General features: G+C 55.7%; 1 protein-coding gene across 1 annotated transcript in view; it reads left to right on the top strand.

Moving 5' to 3' along the window:
• The first annotated feature begins 1,113 nt into the window (after nucleotides 1–1,113).
• The window catches only part of ARHGAP8 (Rho GTPase activating protein 8), a 45,408-nt gene continuing 28,179 nt past the window's right edge, over nucleotides 1,114–18,342 (top strand). Inside the window, exons 1-4 of the mRNA XM_034987327.1 lie at nucleotides 1,114–1,165; nucleotides 9,630–9,717; nucleotides 13,196–13,327; nucleotides 17,101–17,187. Coding sequence (XP_034843218.1) covers nucleotides 1,114–1,165; nucleotides 9,630–9,717; nucleotides 13,196–13,327; nucleotides 17,101–17,187 — 359 coding nt within the window. The remainder of the gene's footprint in view (nucleotides 1,166–9,629; nucleotides 9,718–13,195; nucleotides 13,328–17,100; nucleotides 17,188–18,342) is intronic.

Below are 18,342 nucleotides of genomic sequence, written 5' to 3'. Positions count from 1 at the left end.
CCGGCATCAGTGTGTCCCACCCAGATGCGGGAAGCCTCGGCTGGTTTTACACCTGCCGCTGATTTGCTCCTGAGGACCCGTCATTGTGCCTTCCAGTTTGCTCCCCTTGCTGCTTAAGGGACTGTCCACTGCTTATCTGTCAGGATGCTTCATGTGGCCTTCTTCCCTGTGTCTGTGTCTCTTCTCTTCGCACCAGAGCCCCAGTCATCTGATTTAGGGTCCACCCTAATCCAGTATGACCGTGTCTGAACTCATTTCATCTCTAAAGACATTATTTCCAAATAAGGTCCCATCATGAGGTTCCAGGCGGACATGAATCTTGGAGGAACACTCCTCCACTCAGTGCATCTGGGGACCAAAGTCTAGCCTGAAATTTGAAGGTCTCATTCTTTTTCCAGCTGAAAACATTTCAGCGTTGATTTGTTTTGCACAAAGGAACCCCCTCTACTGAAATTAAACTGGAAGACCGTCCTTTGTCCTCCTTCATAGCACAGTAACCCATTTCTGCCCTCAGCCCAGCTGTGGTTTCCTGCTGGCTACCAGTGTCTACATCGTCCAGGAGGGCTTGGGTTGGTTGGAATTTGGAGCTGGGAATCAAGTTCAAGTCCACACTCCACTGTCCATGAGCAGTGTGACCTTGGGCACTCATTCCCCGTGTCTGAGCCTCCGTTTCCACTCCTGTCGGTGTGGAGGGCAATATTCAGCCCCGAGGTCTCATTTTATCCCTCCATGGTTCTGCACACTGAGGAGGCTCAGTGCATACAGAGGTGGGCGCATAGTGGGTGCACAGGAGGGGTGGGCACACTACCAAGCAGATGCATAGTGGGGTCACACTGAGCAAACGCATAGTGGGTGCACAGGAAAGGTGGGCACATAGTGGGAGCACAGCAGAGATGGGCGCATAGTGGGTGCACAGCTAAGGCATGGTGACTATCCTATAAAAAGACCCAGGAGGCCCCCTCATTGCCCTTCTTCCTCGAGAAGACAGCTGACTTCCTCTAATCCTCGTTGTCTGCCATAGAGCTGCGGAAAGATGAGGAGCAGGCAGCTGCCCTGAGCATAGTGAGAAGGCCGTTGGTGGTGCCCTCGGCTGGCCAGGACCCCGTGCTGAGCATGAATCACCCCTTCTACGACGTGGCCAGGCACGGCATCCTGCAGGTGGCAGGTGGGTCACAGCTGGGTGGTCCCAGGAACACTGACCGTGCCATGTGGGCCCCGTGGCACAGGGTGGGTTCATCCGGGCCACTTCCCTCCAGCTGGCTGTGGCCCCACAGTGAAAGCCACAGTAGGAACCAAAGCTCCTGCCTGTGTTTGGAAACAGCTGACGACATCGGGGTCCTCCAGAGGGACGGGACCAGGAGGATGTAGAGAGGTCCACGCGAGAGGAGGTTTATAGTCGGGATTGGCTCTCGCTTGACAGTGGAGGCTGAGAAGTGCCAGGATCTGCCATCTGCAAGCTGGGGACCCAGGAAGGGCCTCTGGTCTAAGTCCTAGCCCAAGCTCTGGAGAACCAGGAGCGCTGGTGTCCCCCAGTATCTGAGGGCTAGAGAAAGTGGATAGCCCAGCTCAAGCAGACGGCAAATTCACCCCTTTGCCCTTCTGTTCTATCCAAGCCCTTAACAGATTGGATTCGCCCTCCTGCCTTGGGGAGGGCGTTCTTTACTCGGTTCAAATGCTACTCTCCTCTGGAAACACCCCTCACAGACACACGAAGAAATAATGTTTTACAGCCATCTGGGACTCCCTGAGCCCAGTCGAGGTGACACATGGCATTAGCTGTCATAGGCAGTGACCCTAACATCTCACCTCTTTGTCCCCTGCGCTGAGCTCCATAAACATTAGTCCCTAGCCCCAAGGAGCTGGAATCTTGTCAAGGTGATGATGAAACAGAGGAATGGTTCTCAGTAGTGGGAGGCCCCCAAGACACAAATGGCAAGTATTTTGGTGCATGCTCCATGCAGAGGACCAAGGAGAGGTTGGGGATTGGACAGCTGGCCAGCCATTTCGAGCCCCAGATGTTCATTTTGGAGAACCTTTAAGGTTTAGGGAGCAGGGATGGTTGCTGGACCCTGTGTGGGAGCACAGATCAGGTGCCCACAAAAGGAAGGCAGGAAATAGTTATTTTTCATAAGAATAAAAAATACATTATTTATGTTAATATGCAATGGATTATTTTTAAAGATTTTTAAATTTGATTTAAGAGAGGGAGAGAGAGAGCACGTGCATGAGCAGGGGAGGAGCAGAGGGAGAGGGACAAGTAGACTCTGTGCTCAGCGTGGAGCCTGATGTGGGGCCCGATCCCACGACCCCAAGATCATGACCTGAGCCGAAGTCAGGAGTCAAATGCTCAACCAACTGAGCCACCCAGGCGCCCCTGCAATGGGTTATTTTTAAATGAATGAATAAATATTTTAAAATTTTCTCTTTTAGGTTACTAGTATGGTCAATTTCTATAGAAATAACCCACCTTTTAAAAAATTTTAAGACTCTTTGAGGACCGGGGCACCTGGGTGGCTCAGTTGGTTGAGCCTCCGACTGACTCTTGGTTTCGCTCAGGTCATGATCTCAGGGTCATGAGATCAAACCCCGTGTCAGGCTCCGCACTGAGCTCGGAGCCTGCTTGGGATTCTCTCTCCTTCTCTGCCCCTCCCCCAGCTCACACATGCTCTGTCTTTCTCTAAAATAAATTTATTTATTTATATATATGTAAATAAACATATGAAATCTTTAAAAAAAAAAAACAAACAAGTCCTTGAGGACGTCAGTAATTTTTTAGAGTATCGATGGGTTCCAAGACCTAAAAGTCTGAGAAGCGGTGGCCTTGCACATGAGCAGTCTAGGCGGATGTCCCTTGCACGCTCGAGAGGCATATGTATCCCGCAGCGCTGGGCAGAATGTTCTGCGTATTTCTGTCAGGTTCAGTTGATGAGTGGTATTGTCTAGATTTGCCTCCTTCTGCTTCTGTGTCTACGTCTATCAGTTGTTGACTGAGGGCTGCTCAGAGCGCCCATGGTTGGAATTTGTCAGTTTCTGCCTCTGATTCTGTCCGCTTTTGTTCCATGTGTCTGGACACTTTGTTTTTGGGGGCACATACACTTAGGGTTGTTGTGTCTTCTTCATGTGTTGACCTCTGCATCGTTTCGAAGTGCCCTCCTTTACGTCCGGCCATGCGCCCGTGATGACAGCCACGTCTGACGTTCATGTAGTCGGGCCAGCTGGGCCAGCTCTGTCCTTACTGGCGTTGGTAGGTAGGCCTTCTCCATGCCTTTCCCTTCATCCCTTTACGGATGAAGCGCATTGCGTATAGACAGCTTCCCATGAGATCTTTTTGTACTTCCGTTGAGGTGCCTCTTAGCGGGACCACGTCCTCAGCACCTCGAGGGTGTGCTCAGGAGTCTACACTTCGTCACGGGGCTCTGGGAAACGTGAGGCAGAGGGCCAGCACTATGGGGCTTGTGGTTTAGAGTGACCCTTCTTGCCGCCGTGTGGGGGGTGCCGATGATGGCTGCGTGGGGCCCCAATAGGAGCAAGAACAGTGGTCTGAGTTCATGCTGTGGAGAGAGATTTTCAACGTCAGGCTGGAGGACCAGCTGAAACCCGACTGGGAAGGGGCCCTAGCAGAGTGGGATGAGAGTTCAGTCAAGAGATGAGGGCCCTGCCTCATCTCCACCTGCTGGGCTGGGGGCCTGGGGCCGGGACAGGGTTCCTTCCTGGAGTGAGGCTGTGGTGGCCCCGTGGTTTGTGGTGGGTCCTTCAGGACCTAACGTTAAGGGTCTGTGGGCGCCTTGAGCTGTGGGCAGATTCTTCCAGAGATGCTCTGAGGTTATCATGGTGGAACGCTTGAGCCTGTCCTCAAGCTACGGGTTTCTGTGCTATGAGTGATGACAGCTTGGGTGGCAGTCCTCAGATTCTGGAGAGTTCTCCCGTTTTAGATCAGAGTTCTCACTTAAACGCCAGCTTCTTGAGACATTTAACTATCTTTAGAGAACACCTGAGGCCCTCAGACCCCCCCTTAAAAGATGCCAGCCCAGCCAGAGGTCCTCAGGAGTCAGGCAGAGGCTGCTGAAGCAGAGCCAGACAGAGACAGCTCTACACGTGGCTGAGATAGACCTCACTGTCAAAGAACTAGAGCAACGGAGATCGAGACACTCCGACCCGGAGGAACCACCAGTTAAGGAGAGAGAAATCAGCATCCCCGAAACCACCACTGGCTTTTCTATCAGAGCACCTGGCGAGAGCCCCTGGCATTCCCTCGCTGAGGGTCAGTCCCCTGCCCCCTCCTCCCAGCCTCACCCGGGCATCCGGCTCTGTCCCCTCGTCCCTAACTCTGGTTCAGGCTCCTGTGGGGCTGGCTCGCCTGGGGGACAGTTCACCACCTAGAACCCTTCCCTCTGCTCCACTGGGAAGCCACGTGGGCCACCCTCTGACTCCTGCCAAGGGGTCTACTTTGGGCGTGAGCAGACCTCACTCCCCACCAGGGGGACCCCCCTAGTTTCCTCTCTGGGTGTCACTTCCCCCAGAGCTGGACATGCAGAACTGCAGCTAGAAATTGGAGTGTTGTACAAAGTAATATTGAATGATCTGTCTATATTTAAGGGGTGTGCACGTGGCCAAATAGAAGCTTTGTAGAATTGTAATTCTTTAAGATAGTGTTTTGTAAATAAAGTTGATTTCAGCATTTTAAGAAGTGGTCACCGTCTGGAGCTCAGTCTGGGGCCAGGGCTGTGAGCCCAGAAGGACATGACAAGGGTGGAGAGCGGGGTAGGCGGGGGGTGGGTTTGGGCCCGAGGAGCAGAGAGGCTGGAGGTGTAATCCAGAGACGCAGAGGTGGTGAGAGAGAAGAGAAGGGGGGGACAGGCGGATCTGGTCCTCCTGGATGACAGGTTGCCGCCCCAGACCTGTATCTTTCCCCTCAGTTTAGATTCCTTCCCTGCAGGATGCAGACAAAATGGGCCTTCATGTCTCCTTTTATTTCTGCAAAAAAAGATGAGCAGCCTTAAAACAAAAACCCAAAGAGACAAACTCCCAAATCACTCCTGGTTAGATTGCGACTGCCTTTATTATGCATTTTAATCGTCCTTCACTCAGAGCAGATGATGGATCGTCTGGAGTGCGTTCCCGGCGATGGCTCCGGGAGCCGTTCCTTTATTCATAAACTGGGCTTCCCCTGTCTCGGAGACAGTGAGCGATGTTGAGTGGTGCACAGTGAGGGGAGGAATAGGGGTCATGAATTAAACTGATGCCTCACAGAATTTGCATTTTATTGATAGTTTTCATTTCCTTCCACATTATATCATGTTGAAGCCTGTTTTCGATACGCTGGCCTGTGTTAGCGGAGAATGACGGAGGGGTATTTACTCATATTGACTGATACCATTAATGCGGGTGCTGCGTTGACTGCTTAGTAAGTGGGAGGCCTGGCTGTCCCGGGGGTTCCTCTGGGCCGCCTGGGAGGCCTGCCCGCGGGCGTCGCGGGGTGCTCAGGGGCGGAGGGCGCTGTGCCCGCCAGGCTGGGGGTGCCGCCCTCGGAGCCGGCCAGCTGTGAGCGTGAACCCCGCTCCAGTGGGCCTCAGCTCCCTCTTGTGTAAATGAAACAGCATGCCTGGAGACACCCAGCTCTGGCCTGTGGAAACGGTCACATTTATTGAGCACTTACTGTATGCCAGGGCTATGCCAAGACTTGATTGAAGTTACTGACTCAGTCCTTCCCAGCCAGTGTTTTGTTTTTTTTTTTAGATTTATTTATTTGAGAGAGAGAAAGTGTGGGGAAGGCCAGAGGGAGAGAGAATCTCAAGCAGACTCCCTGCTGAGCGTGGAACTTGATGCGGGACTCAATCCCACGACCCCGAGATCATGACCTGAGCCAATGCCAAGAGCTGGGTGCTCACCCGACTGAGCCACCCAGGTGCCCCTTCCCAGCCACTTTTTGAGCCTGTATCTGCAGAGCGGCAGAGAGGCTGGCTTGGGGCTGCCTGGCTGTGAGGGGACAGGGATTCTGACCCCAGAGCCAGGGCCCAGCCTGTCCTTCTCTCCTTTTTCACAAACCCAGCATGCCCACCGCCACACTCGCTGTAAGCTTCGTGAGTCTGTCCAGTCTGAGTAATGCTGGGATGTTAGCTTCGGGGACATTTAGAAATCTGTTGACGTGAAAAGAAAATGCTAAGTTAGTTGCCCTTTTGATTTTGAGGGAAGTATAAAGCCTTCACTGGTAGCTCAGCATCCTGCAAGTTGATGAACTGTGCAACCAGTAGGTGCATAGTTAAGTGTTCGTGCAGTGAAGGAGTGAACAAGTCAGTGCTTTATACAAGCAGCATGAGAAGGGACTGGGGCAGATGTGGGCACTGGGCTCCCAGCCCCCTTCCGTGTGTCTGCCTCTGGCTTGCCCGAACTGTGCTCTGGCCAGGGATGCTCCTCACCCTTGTTTGCGGATGGTGGATAGACAGGGCTCATGGCGGGCTCAGTGCCCCTCATGCCCTATCGCTGGCTGAACGGAGTCCAGACTCTGCCCCGGACCTGCCTTGTCTCTGCATGCCCTCCACCCTCTGGGCCCGCTGACCTGAGCCGCAGTGTTACGTCCCCTCGCCTGGCCAGCACAGCGCCTCTCAGCAGCCACGGGTCTGGGGGGCTCGGACAGGCCGGGAACCCCTCCCACCCGCTCTCGGCAGACCGGCAAACCAGGGTCAGGAGGGAAGCGGGGCCTGTGGTCTGAGCAGGGCAGGGTGCTGGTGTCTGATGGAGACGTGCCACATCCTGGCCTTGCCTGGAGGGTTGGCATTCTTGGACATCAAGCCCCTCCCCAGTCCTGGAGGTCTCTGTCCCCCACCTCCTCGTTCCCTTCCACCATACAGTCTCTGCTTGGGACGCCCTGCTCCAGGCCTCCCTCCACCAGTGGCCGAAGGGCCTTTGGAATGACCCATCAGATGGTGTCCCTTACTTCCCCTCCTCACTGGCTCCCCAGTGTCAGCTGGGTAAAGTCAAACCCTGAGTGTCCTCATCCCTGTGGCCTTGACCTCTCCTTCCACCATCATTTCCCATGACAACCTGCAGCCCGCGGGGGCACGTCTGTGTCAGACCCCGTGCTATTCCTCAGCCGACCGGGGAGTCCCGTGAACAGACGTCCGCTCTGCCCTCAGCAAGGCCTTGCCTGTAGCCCCAGTTCCTGCTTCATCTTCCCTTTCTGGAGCTTGGCCTCTGCGTCTCTGGCCTGCTGGGTGGCAGCCCCTCCACAGCCCTGCAGCGCACCCTCTGGCACAGTAGGTCATGGTGGGGGTGCAGGGTCGTGCGACACGGGGAGGTAAATGACGTGTCTGGCCTTTGTCCCTGATTCTTGGGAAGTAACCTCTAAATCCTTGAAATTTCCCAAGTGATAGCAGCTTTGTGATTCCTGCTGGTTTATGCCAGAGAGGAGGCCCCCAGGGGACCCCGGGTCGTGTATGCTGCCAAGACAGCTCAGGACGGGGCTGCTGAGCCAGAAGGACCAACCGGGATCAGAGGGTCAGTGCTTTGTGACCTCCAGGGGCTAGAGACTGCGTTCAGTCCATTGCCAGGGAATCGATCTGGATTGATCGATTGACCGAGCTGCGTATTGATTGAATCATGACTCCGTCAGCCACACCCATGTGATGAAACCAGTAAAGGGCTCTGGAGCCATGTGCCCTGGGTGGTTGGTGACGTGTCGATCTGCTTGACTGCAGGGGGAGAGGGTAGGGGGACTCCATGTCCAGGACCCTCCCACCCTGCCCCCTGCGTCTCCCCTTTTTTGCTGGTCTTGCTTGGTGTCCTTTATGATAAAATGCAAGTGAGCTAGTGAATTACCGTTCGTGAGGGGGTCGTGGGAACCTCTGGATTTGTAGCCAGCTGGTCAGAATTGGGGTGGCCTGGGGACCCCCGACCAGCAGCTGCTGTCTGAAGTGAGGACCGCTCTGTGGAGGATGGAGCCCTTCGCCTGTGAGGTGTGGCCTAAGCCCAGCTAGGTGGAAGGCACTGGAGACATAGCCTCTGGCTGCTGGAGCCCCCCGGTTTCTCAGGGGCTTGTGGAGCTGGGCGAAGACCCCGTCCCCACATCACTGTCCTTTGCCCATGACGGTGGGGCCAGGCGAGGGCCATGTCTGGTCCTTCTTCCCACAGCTGAGTGCACAGTGGGCCTCCAGTGAACGCTTGTTGACCTAGTCTTCCATTTGCCAAATTATTTAGTACATCCCGAGACTTTCCACTTGGCCTGATTGACGATGATAACGCCACTCGGGGTTCTTGACCTTTCATCACGGACGCTAACTTTCTCTCCCAGCTCTAGGGGACATTAATTCCCGTTGCTTCGGTAGCCACACAGAAGATCCCAGCTTGAGAAGCAACACTGTCCTTTTCCCTCGTGCCCCACACGTGAGCACAGACACAGCTTGGCCACGGGACCCTGGCCTCAGACGCTAGAAACTGTGTGGGAGACGCTCCCCTCCTGGGCACAGCCATTGAAGGATTTGTGCCCAAAGCCCCCATTTGGTGAGGCTTCCGGTGCAGTCCTTCCAAACAGGGGCTTTCTAGACACATGGGGGGCATGAGCAGAATCCCTAAGGAGCCTCGGAAATGAGAAGGTGCTGTGTCTGGAAACCGGAACAGCTCAGGAATTCTGAGTATCAGAGTAGCTTCCGGGCTCCTGGGAAGATCCAGACGTGTCCTCAGTAACAAGCAGCCGTCCTGGGTGTGCAGTCAGGGCAGGGCACGAGCATGCACGTGGGTGTGCCTGTGGGCGCGCGTGTGTGCGTGCGAGCGAGCGTGTATGCTGTCCCGACTAGTTCGGTTCAGAGCTGGAGGGGGTGGGAAAGCCCTGCTCTCATCCTCTCGTTTTAAGTAAACCCCTGGAAACAGCTGTAAATCCTTTCTTCACAATGAAAGTGAGTTTAAAGTGATGTAATTTCTAGAAAGGTATTTGCTTTCTTCAGGCTCTAGAATCCGTCTTTCAGTCAATCAGTGACAGATTATTGGACATAATTTGAGGACAGGCATGGGCAACGAGCCTGGGTACTGGGGACACAGATGATCAGACAGGAACCGGCCCTTGGGGAGCACCTCCCTCCCCGCTGCGCTGTCCCACATGTGGTGAGCACCACTGTGTCAAGAGAGTTGCAGGGTCCCTGGGGCCACGCTGAGGGCCAGCACTGAGCATCAGGACTCCTGTACCCTGTGAGGTCATGTCCAGGGGTGACTGTCCCCCAGACCACCCCAGCCTTCTGCAAGGCCCAGAGTCCTGGGGGTGCTCAGGGCGACACTCTGATTCTGTGGGGAGGAGGCAGTGGGCAGGGTGGCCAAACACTAGCTGTGAAGCCAGATGCATCTGGGTTCCAGCCCGGGTGCCCTTGGCCAGCCGTGCGGCTCTGCACTGGGGACTTAATCCCGCCAGGCCCCAGCTTCTCCGTGCGGGCTGGTGCTGAATGTGAGCTTCGCTCCTGTACACAGCGTCGTATAATAGATGCTCACTCGGCAGGTGCCGTCTTTGCTACCTGCCAGCCGCCTGTGCCTCTTAGGTCAGGTGGGGCTGCTCGGGAGGCTCCCGTTTTCCGTGAACGCCTGGGGCTGTTCCACGAGAAGGTGGCCCTGGGTGCTGCTGGGGCTCACGCCCGTGTCTGCTCCTGCAGGAGAGGACCGCTTTGGAAGACGAGTCATCACCTTCAGCTGCTGCCGGATGCCCCCGTCGCACGAGCTCAACCACAGGCGTCTGCTGGAGTAAGTCTCGTTGGTGCCCGCCTCCGTCTTGTCCCTTGCTGCTGGTGTCTGGACGCTCTGGGTGTTGGTATGCTGCTTCCGGTGCCTCCTTCCTGGTGGGAGCCTGCGCCTCGTGAGAGGTGCTGGGCGGGTCGGTGCGTCCTGACCGCAGTCCCAGCACTGCTCCCATGCCCGGTTCTGACCGTTCCGGCCGACCCACTTCTCCACCCACGGCATAGTGCGCAGTGGCCGTGCCCGGAGCCCCCAGCTCTAATGAAAGCATGAGCGGGTCCCAGAAGCACGTGAGAGCCTTTGGGGGTGGTTTGTGAGAATCCCCTTGACCCAAGCCTCCAGTCTGGTCCGTTAAAGGATCTTCTGACAGCAGTGGGAAATACAGGGTGGCAGCAGGAACCCTGCTGGCCACAGGGGCTCAGGAGTCTTTAGCCCACACTGCTGCTGGGTGGCAAGATCTGCCATGGAGTCCATGAGGTCACCCCGGGCAGCGAGCTGGCGCTCCTGGGTGGTGCTGGCCTCCCTCCAGCATGCTCGCACATGCGGGGCACACAGAGAGAGGGGTGCCGGGTAAGGGAGAGCTCCTGTCTGGGGTCCTGCAAGGTTAACACGGGTCCCTTGCCAGATTATTCCTTCTGCGGCATCACAAACCCATGACCTGCGGGTCAAATGTCCCTGAAGGTACACTGCTGGGCCAGGAGGTGTTCAGGATTTGTTTCCTTGTAAAGACAGAAGGATCCCCGACAGAAAGCAGGAGGTTGCAGGAGGCAGGGTAATCGTTCATGGCTATGGGCTTTCTTTTGGGCCATGAGAATGCTTGGGAGCTGGATGGAGGTGGTGGTTGCACAACATGGTGGATATGCTCAATGCCACTGAATTGTTCATGTTAAAATGATTAATGTTATGTTACGAATTTCACCTCAATCCAAAAAAAACAAAAACAAAACTACCTCTGACAATAACGGGTACATTGTGTTTTTTCATGTGCCTGCCTCAGAAACCTTCACTTCCAGAAGGAAGTGGTCAGCACAGCCTCTGTGAACAGTTGTGTAGGTTGTTGACTGCACAAGGGCAACACAGTGATGGGCTGCCATCCAGCTGCCGCTGCTCTCACCCAATGCTGGAGGGTGTCTATCTAGAGAAAGGAGCACCTTTTTCTAATTTCCTCAAAGGTGCCCTGTGGGCTTCTTGGCCTTGCTAGGAAGAGCGCCAAGATGGAGTCTTTTCCATGTTTCCATGGAAAACATTGCCACCGCACACACCATCCTCCCTCTCCCTGTCCAAGCAGTAGCTTTCTTGTGGCCAGATGTGCGCTCCTATTTTTGCAGTGGGTGAAGAAATAAGTCCGTGTCTTTGAAGCTCAACCAGTAATTTAGTTAATGACTTCCTGCGCTGAGCACGCCGAGTGCCAGATGTACCCGGACAGGGAGAGAGCTCGGCTTGCTCGCGGGAAGAACCAGGGAGCGCGCTGGGCCAGGGGAAGGGTGCCTGCTTGGACCGGAAGTGTCCAGGTGTCCAGTGTGGATAAGTGAGCTGACCGGAGACGTTCCCCTGGTCTCCCCTCCCAAGAGTTGAGAAATGCAAAGGAGACCATCCATGCAGGATTGAGGCGTTCCTGGCAGTGCGGGTGCTCTGTGGACTTACAGATCTGAGCCTGGCTTCTGTCTTCGAGGGGGACAGAAGGATGGCCTTAGTGAAGAGTTCCCCGGTGGATTAGTCCAAAGGGTGTTTGAGCAAGTGCGCTGGAGAGTGTCTGGGCGCTGGGCCTGCTTCCCCAACAGATAAGCCCAAACCTTGGACACATCAGGTCAGCTTTGCCTTGGGTTTATACATCAGAGACGACAGGTGAGAGTGCGTGGCTCTCTGGGGGCAGGACAGCGTGGGCAAGAGAGTGGACTGCTCCATTCACATCCCGGCTCTACCCCTTCCTGATTCTCCTCGGCCGGCCTCAGTTGACTGCTCTGTAAAATGGGCCTATAGTGCCTGCCTCCAGGGCTGTGGTGGGGATTAAGTGAGAAAATTCGTGCAAAGCCTGCTGTTCAGAGAGTCAGTGCTTTGGGCCGAGGGCGCTCTGATGATGCTTATAGTCAGACGAGCAGAGGAGAAGCTGACATCCTTTTGTGCAAGATAAAGATCCCCCCTCGGTGTCCTGAGCCGCTGAGCACTTGCAGACAGGCAGGGGCTGCTGGGTGTTTCTCCTGGAGCTGTGCTGCGGACGCTTGTCCCCAGGAGCACCCGGCCCACACCCATTGGACCCAGAGCTCCCGGCAGGCTGCCTTGGCAGGGCACCCAGCGAAAGCAGCCCTACTCCCTGCCACGGGGTCACGGGAGCCGGGCTGAATTAAGGACGAGATGTGCTTTAGGTGATGCCTCGGGCAGCCCGGTCTGACCTGCTCGATGTCGGCGGCCCCTGCCAAAATGACGAGGGACGTTGGAGCTGTCCTCCTGCGGGTGGCTGGACGAGGCCTAGGGCTGGAGGGGATCGTGGAGCTTTGCGGGACTCATACTGCGGCGTGTGGTCATGTGACAGAAGCAGGGCAGAGTCAGGACTCTGCTTTATGTTCACGAGAAAAAACGCTCAGAGCTAAATCAGGAAGGAAGGAATTGCGTGCTCCTAGAGACGCCGCAGAATGGCTCGGGGTCTGTCCTGGGTTCGCATCCCAGCGTGGCCTCTCTTACTTCCCGCCGGCTGCTACTAACTCATCACTGCAGTTGGGTGGTGTGAAGCAGTGCATTTATTCTCACAGCCAGAAGGCCGAACCCAAGGTGTTGGCAGGAGCCGGGCGCCCCGTCACTCTCCGTTCTGCCTCTCTCCTCAGACACAGCCCCCTTCTGTGATTTCCCTTTTTTTTTTTTTTTTTAAAGATTTTATTTATTTATTTGAGAGAGAGAGAATGAGAGACAGAGAGCACGAGAGGGAAGAGGGCAGAGGGAGAAGCAGACCCCCTGCTGAGCAGGGAGCCCGATGCGGGACTCGATCCTGGGACTCCAGGATCATGACCTGAGCCGAAGGCAGTCGCTTAACCAACTGAGCCACCCAGGCGCCCTGTGATTTCCCTTTTTTTCTGTCCTGTTGGGACACAGGTGGTATGTTTAGCGCCCGCCTGGATCATCTAGGAGAAACACCCACTTGCGACAGCCTTGCCTTAGTCACACCTGCAAAGACCCTTTTCCGAATAAGGTCACATTCACGGGCTCCTGAGATTTGATGTGGATGTCTCTTCTGGACCACTTTTTGGCCTGTCACATCCGCTTGCTAGCTGGGTGACCGTGACCTTCAGGGCTCAACCTCTCTGAGCCTCCTCTAACAAACGAGGACGGGGCCCCCTTGCAGGTGGGCCCCCACGGGCCCTGGATGGGTCCCCCTGTGACCTGGTGGGGCTGGCACCCACTGGACCACCACGGCTTCTGTTCTGGGGAAAGCATCCTTGGTTTCGGTGACAGTGACAGGGTGATTTTCGAAGCCGAGTCTGTGCTTTGTGCCCAGGTACCTGAAGCACATGCTGGACCAGTACGTGGAGAGTGATTACACCGTTGTCTACTTCCACCACGGGCTGAACAGCCGGAACAAGCCGTCCCTGGGCTGGCTGCAGAGCACCTACAAGGAGTTTGACAGGAGGTGTGTGCGCTCGAGCCCTGGGGGGGTGGAGGGGGGCCCAGGATTGCACTGAGTGGTGGGGAGCCCGGGTGAGAGGAGGGGTCGTGACTGCGCTGCGGGAGGCGGGGAGCTAGGCTGAAGGAGCTTGGGGTGGGTGGGGTCACCTGCCTCCGGGCAGGGGCTCTGTCCAGCCTCATCATCCAGGGCAGGGGCGACCAGACAGTCCGTACTTGGGCTTCGCGGGCCCTCGGATTTCTGTTGAAACTCTCGTTCTGCGGCGTAGCCCAAGAGCAGCTACAGGTAATAAACACACAGGTGGGACCGGGCTCTGGTCAAACTTGATTTATGGACGCCGGGATGTGAATTTCGTGTCATTTTCACATATCCTGAACTGTTACTCTCTTAATTTTTTTCTCCAACCCTTAACAACGGAGAGCCCTTCCCGGCTTTTGGGCTGTGCAAAAGTTGGTGGCCGGCCAGATGTGGCCCGTGTACCCTAGGTCACTGACCCTGGTCTAGAAATGTGGCAAAGGAGTACGACCACGCAGCTGTCTTCCAGATGCCCCTCATGCTGTCTCCACACTTTACAGTGTACAAGGGGCTTTCTGGTGTCTCTGTCGGAGAGGTGGGCAGCGTGCTGGACAGGTGAGGACACACAGGCCCCAGAGGGCAGGTGTCTCTCCCTGTGTCCCTCACCTGCTCTGTGGCAGGGCTGGGGCCCCACCTGAGACCCTGTCTCCCTGTCCCACCTGACGCACCGCACCTCTTGCACACAGCGTGGAGCTGGTAGATGTTTTCTTGAGTGACGCCGTTCGTGCATAACCATCGACTTTGTAGTGTATTTGGCTAATAGGCTGCCCTATCTGGCCTTGTGTGGATATCCTGGTATCCTCTGGGTGTCCCTTCTCAAAGGCCCTTCATACCTCTGGTGGAAATCTTCCTATCAGACCTTTGAGTAGGTGGGATGGTGGCCGGGAGTGCCTGATTTCTCAGAGCCTGCCCTCCTGTCTTTTGGGTCCATAGACTCTTCGGAGGAGTTTCTTGGCTTTCTGTCCTGTGTCCTATAGGGAAAGGATTGTTGCCGCACTTTGCGGTCATTTACCTGACACCGTAAGTACCAGGCGAGATGGAGGCAGCCAGGCCCCAGCTCCGACCCCTCTTCCGTGAAGCTTTCCTGGGTTGTCCCTGGAGAATCAACAGCCCCTCCCCCGCGGCGTCACTGTCCCTGAGCACATAGTGTGTCTGCAGAGCAGCGTGTTTGTCCCCCCGTGCTCTGTTGCAACCCCCTGACCCACCTCTGTATCCCCTGCGTGAGGGAAGGTGGAGCAGCCAGGTGGGGCCAGGGGTGGGTGCCAGCGTTCCAGCTGGGGCGGTCAGAGAGGCCAGATGGAGGAGGCGGCCTCTGAGCAGCCCCTGGAAGGGATGGGCAGGGTGTTGCTAGGTGGCTGACCCGAGAAAGAGTAAGGTGGCCTGAGGTTCTCCTGGGGGAGGGCTGGACTGGGGGATTCGCCTGGGGAATCGTGGAGGGAGGTGGCAAAGGGCTGGGGGTGTGCTAAGGACGCCAGCCCTGGTTTAGGAGGCAATATGAATGACATGTTCAAAGTGGCCTTTTCCAGAAGCTCAGGCTAACAGGAGGAGATGCATATGTCCCCTGTGTTGAGCCGATACAGATAAATTATCAAAAGGAAGGAGGCAAACTTGTCTCCTACTTCCCACAAAGGTGGACCAGGAGGTGGGGGTAGGATTATAGACCTTGGCTCGATTGAATCATAAAGGACAGACATTCTAGGCATCAAAACCAGCAGTGGAGTGTCTCCTGGGGGTAGTGAGTTCCCCATCACCAGGGGTATGCAAGCGGAGCTCCAGATCCAGTTTGGTGAGATTTGTACCACAAGAGTTTCTGCCTGCTCTCGCTGCACCCTGGTGGGTTTCCTGCATTCTTTTCCTCTTGGCTGTTGACTCCTGGTTCTCCAGACTGTTCTGCCAGGTCGCTCCTTTTAAGGGAGAACCAGTCCACACACGAGTGTTGTTACCCCCTTCCGGGAAGCCACCTCCACATCAGGATGGACTCGGTGGCAACAGTGCTCTGGGACCCTGGACCACCCACAAGTCACTGCAGCTCCCCCTCTCTGCATTGAGAGCCTTTCTTTTTGTAATTAGTTAGTATTTCCTTGGGAGATACTTTGTAGATACTTGCTCCTCATCAGAGTGTCATGTCCTAGCCTTTGCCTCCATTGCTCGTTCTCGGCCCAGTGAGAACTCTGATGGGGGCCAAATGGTGCTTGGAACTATTGGCAATTTACCGTAAGGAAGAGCTTACACTTCCGGCTTATTTATATCAATGTGGACTTGCGATTTCCTGTTTCATTCAATGGGTTCTAATCCACGACTGTGTTTAATGTTCAGATTCAAATGCGGCCAGGTGGGTGCCCTTCCAGCCTGGCTCCTGTGACCCTCAGATGTGTCCCGTCACGCTGAGCACTGCCCCTGCAGAATCTCGCACAAGCAGGGGCTTCAGGCACACCTTACATTGTTCTCCGCCCGCCCTGGGGTCTGCTGTTTGTCTAGGAGCCCTGGTTCCTTTCAGTGCGGGTGCTGTCCAGGGGCCAGGGTCTGGAAGTAGTGTGCTTGTTGCTTTTGGGGTGACTGGCTCCCAGGCCCTATGCATGGACAGTTGGGGTGTTTCCACACTTGTCTGTTTCTGCCGGGAAATCTCACCCCCGATGCCTACAGCCGTTCCCTGCAGCTCAGGGCTCGCTCTGGTGTTCTCTCCCTCTGCATCTGTCCCCCTCCCCTCTGGCAGCGAGAACCCTGCTGATGTGCTTACCTCTCCGTCGCCCAGCATCTGACTGATCTCACTGGTCGTGTTACCCTCTCGGACCACCCCGCCACTGCGCACCCCTTCCCATCCCGTGCATCCCCGTGAGGAAGCCCTGCTCACACACCCAGCGGCTCCAGCTCACCTCCCCTGGCTCTGCCCCTCCCCTGCCCGCCCCCCCTACTCCCAGGTCTGGCCAGGAGGCACCCTGGTCCACGTGTGATGCCCAGCTCTCGGGATTGGGGAGGCTGGCTTGTGACATGGGTGGGTCTCCTGCCCCTGTGGCCAGCTTTAAGCTACCAGCATGATGCCACTGGACGCAGATCAGGGGGACACTCGGTATGGACTTCCCTTATTCAGATGCAGCAGACAAGTAGTGTAAAGGGCATAGAAAGGAGTAAAATAATGAGCATGTGATGAGTTTTGAATATTTATTACTTTGGTGCTTAGTATGATTTACTCAATTATGTGTTTATATTATTTAATATGTTTTTCACCACTGGTTCCCCAAACGCCTGGAATTCTGACAGTCAGTCGGCTCTTGTGAGTGGGTAAGAGCTGGCCGGCGTCCCCCTGGCTGACCGCACGCTGGCTTGTGCGGACGCCCCTCCTCCCCTCAGACGACGCCCGGCCGGGCCACGGCCACCCTGCCCGCCCTCGCTGTCTCCACCCCGGGGGTGGTGCCAACCTCCTTGGCTCAGCCTCATGGCCTTGGACTGAATTATTCTGGAACGAGGGGAGCAAGCAAGCCAAGTGGCACCCCATTTTTTAAGTGGGTGCCCCATACCCCGTGGTGTGGGTGCAAACCGTGAAGTCGGCAGTGGCAAACGAGAGGTCCTGATTTCCCCCCTCAGCTTTTGGTTCAGTGTTCTTAAATTGGCCCTGTTGTCTTAAGCTCACGGTTAAGGCTTCGTGGTTACTCACCTTAGGGTGTAGGGCTTGTTGCTCTGAAGTCATCTCACGCTTCCCTCCTTAGGTACAAAAAGAATTTGAAGGCCCTGTACATTGTGCACCCCACCAACTTCATCAAGGTCCTGTGGACCATCTTCAAACCCCTCATCAGGTATGTGGCATTCTCAGCAAGAACCTCACTGGGGCGGGAGGCTCCATCCCGCGGGCTTAGGGCGGGGGGATGGCTCTCCCTATGTGGCTTTGTGGAGGTCTCATCTCTGGGGCACCCATGTGTTTCGGGTACGCCGCCCACCCCGTGGCTATGGCGGGCATGGGGCTGACGGTCCTGAAAGTCCTGAATGGGAACACCAGCTCATGATACTGGTGAGCTTTGCACCTGGTATTTTTAAATCCCACCCTGGCCACTTTATGCACCTGTGTCGGGGGTCTCAAAGACCACCTCAGGTTTGGTGGTTCACTGCAAGGACTCACAAAACTCAGACCAGCACTCATTCTAGAGAGTGTGGCCCGTGTGGCCCTGCCAGGGTGGTCGGATGCGGCTCCCAGATCTGCAGGCTCTGCTTGGAGAATTTCTGGAATAGCAGACCTGAGTCTGCTCCCGTTTAACGCAGGGAGAGACTTCCGTGGCTAGAGTTCCTTTCGTCGTAGGAGAATTGCCCGCCAGTTTTCCCACGGCTTGCCCGTCCTTCCGCCGCAGACCCATTCCTGTTAGGAAGCTGGGATTTTGTCTGTCTGTTCTGTTGCTTAGCCAGGACCAGCCTGCTGGTGCTGTACTTGACATTGTGCGGAAGCCAGTGCCGGTGACGCAACTGCCCGAGAAGACAGTTCGGATGTTCTTCTGCTCATTGGCGTTGTCGTTCACCTTAGCAAAGCTCTCAGAGTTCTAGAAACCTCTCTGAGTCCTCGGGGAAATAATCATCCCCCCCGTCGTGTGGCAGCCCAGATGCTGTGGTGGTTCGGGAGCTCGGGCTTGTCTTTGCCCCGCCTCTGATCACCCAGTCCTCCCGGCAGGAGATACAGCCTCCCTCTGCCTTGGTTTCCCCAGTGTCGCCGCACTCATTTTGTCGTTGCCACAGTTCGTTGCCTTGTACACCCAGAGTGTTCTAACAAGGCCTGCCTGGCCCTAGCAGATACTCAGTGTTTGCTGCTAACATCGTTTTAAAAAATTGTTTACTACCCTTTTGTGATTAATTTATCACAATTTCTTATACACCTTAGGTGCACAGCACCCCAAAACGATCCCGTGAGGTCAGCTGTATTCTCCCTCTTCCAAAGGAGGAGGTTGGTGCTCGGAGAGGTTAAGTCA

This window comes from Mirounga leonina, unplaced genomic scaffold, assembly GCF_011800145.1.
Source record: "Mirounga leonina isolate KUSES-001 unplaced genomic scaffold, KU_Mleo_1.0 Mir_418, whole genome shotgun sequence".
Classification (NCBI taxonomy): domain Eukaryota; kingdom Metazoa; phylum Chordata; class Mammalia; order Carnivora; family Phocidae; genus Mirounga; species Mirounga leonina.
This window is presented reverse-complemented; position numbering and strand designations above follow the sequence as displayed.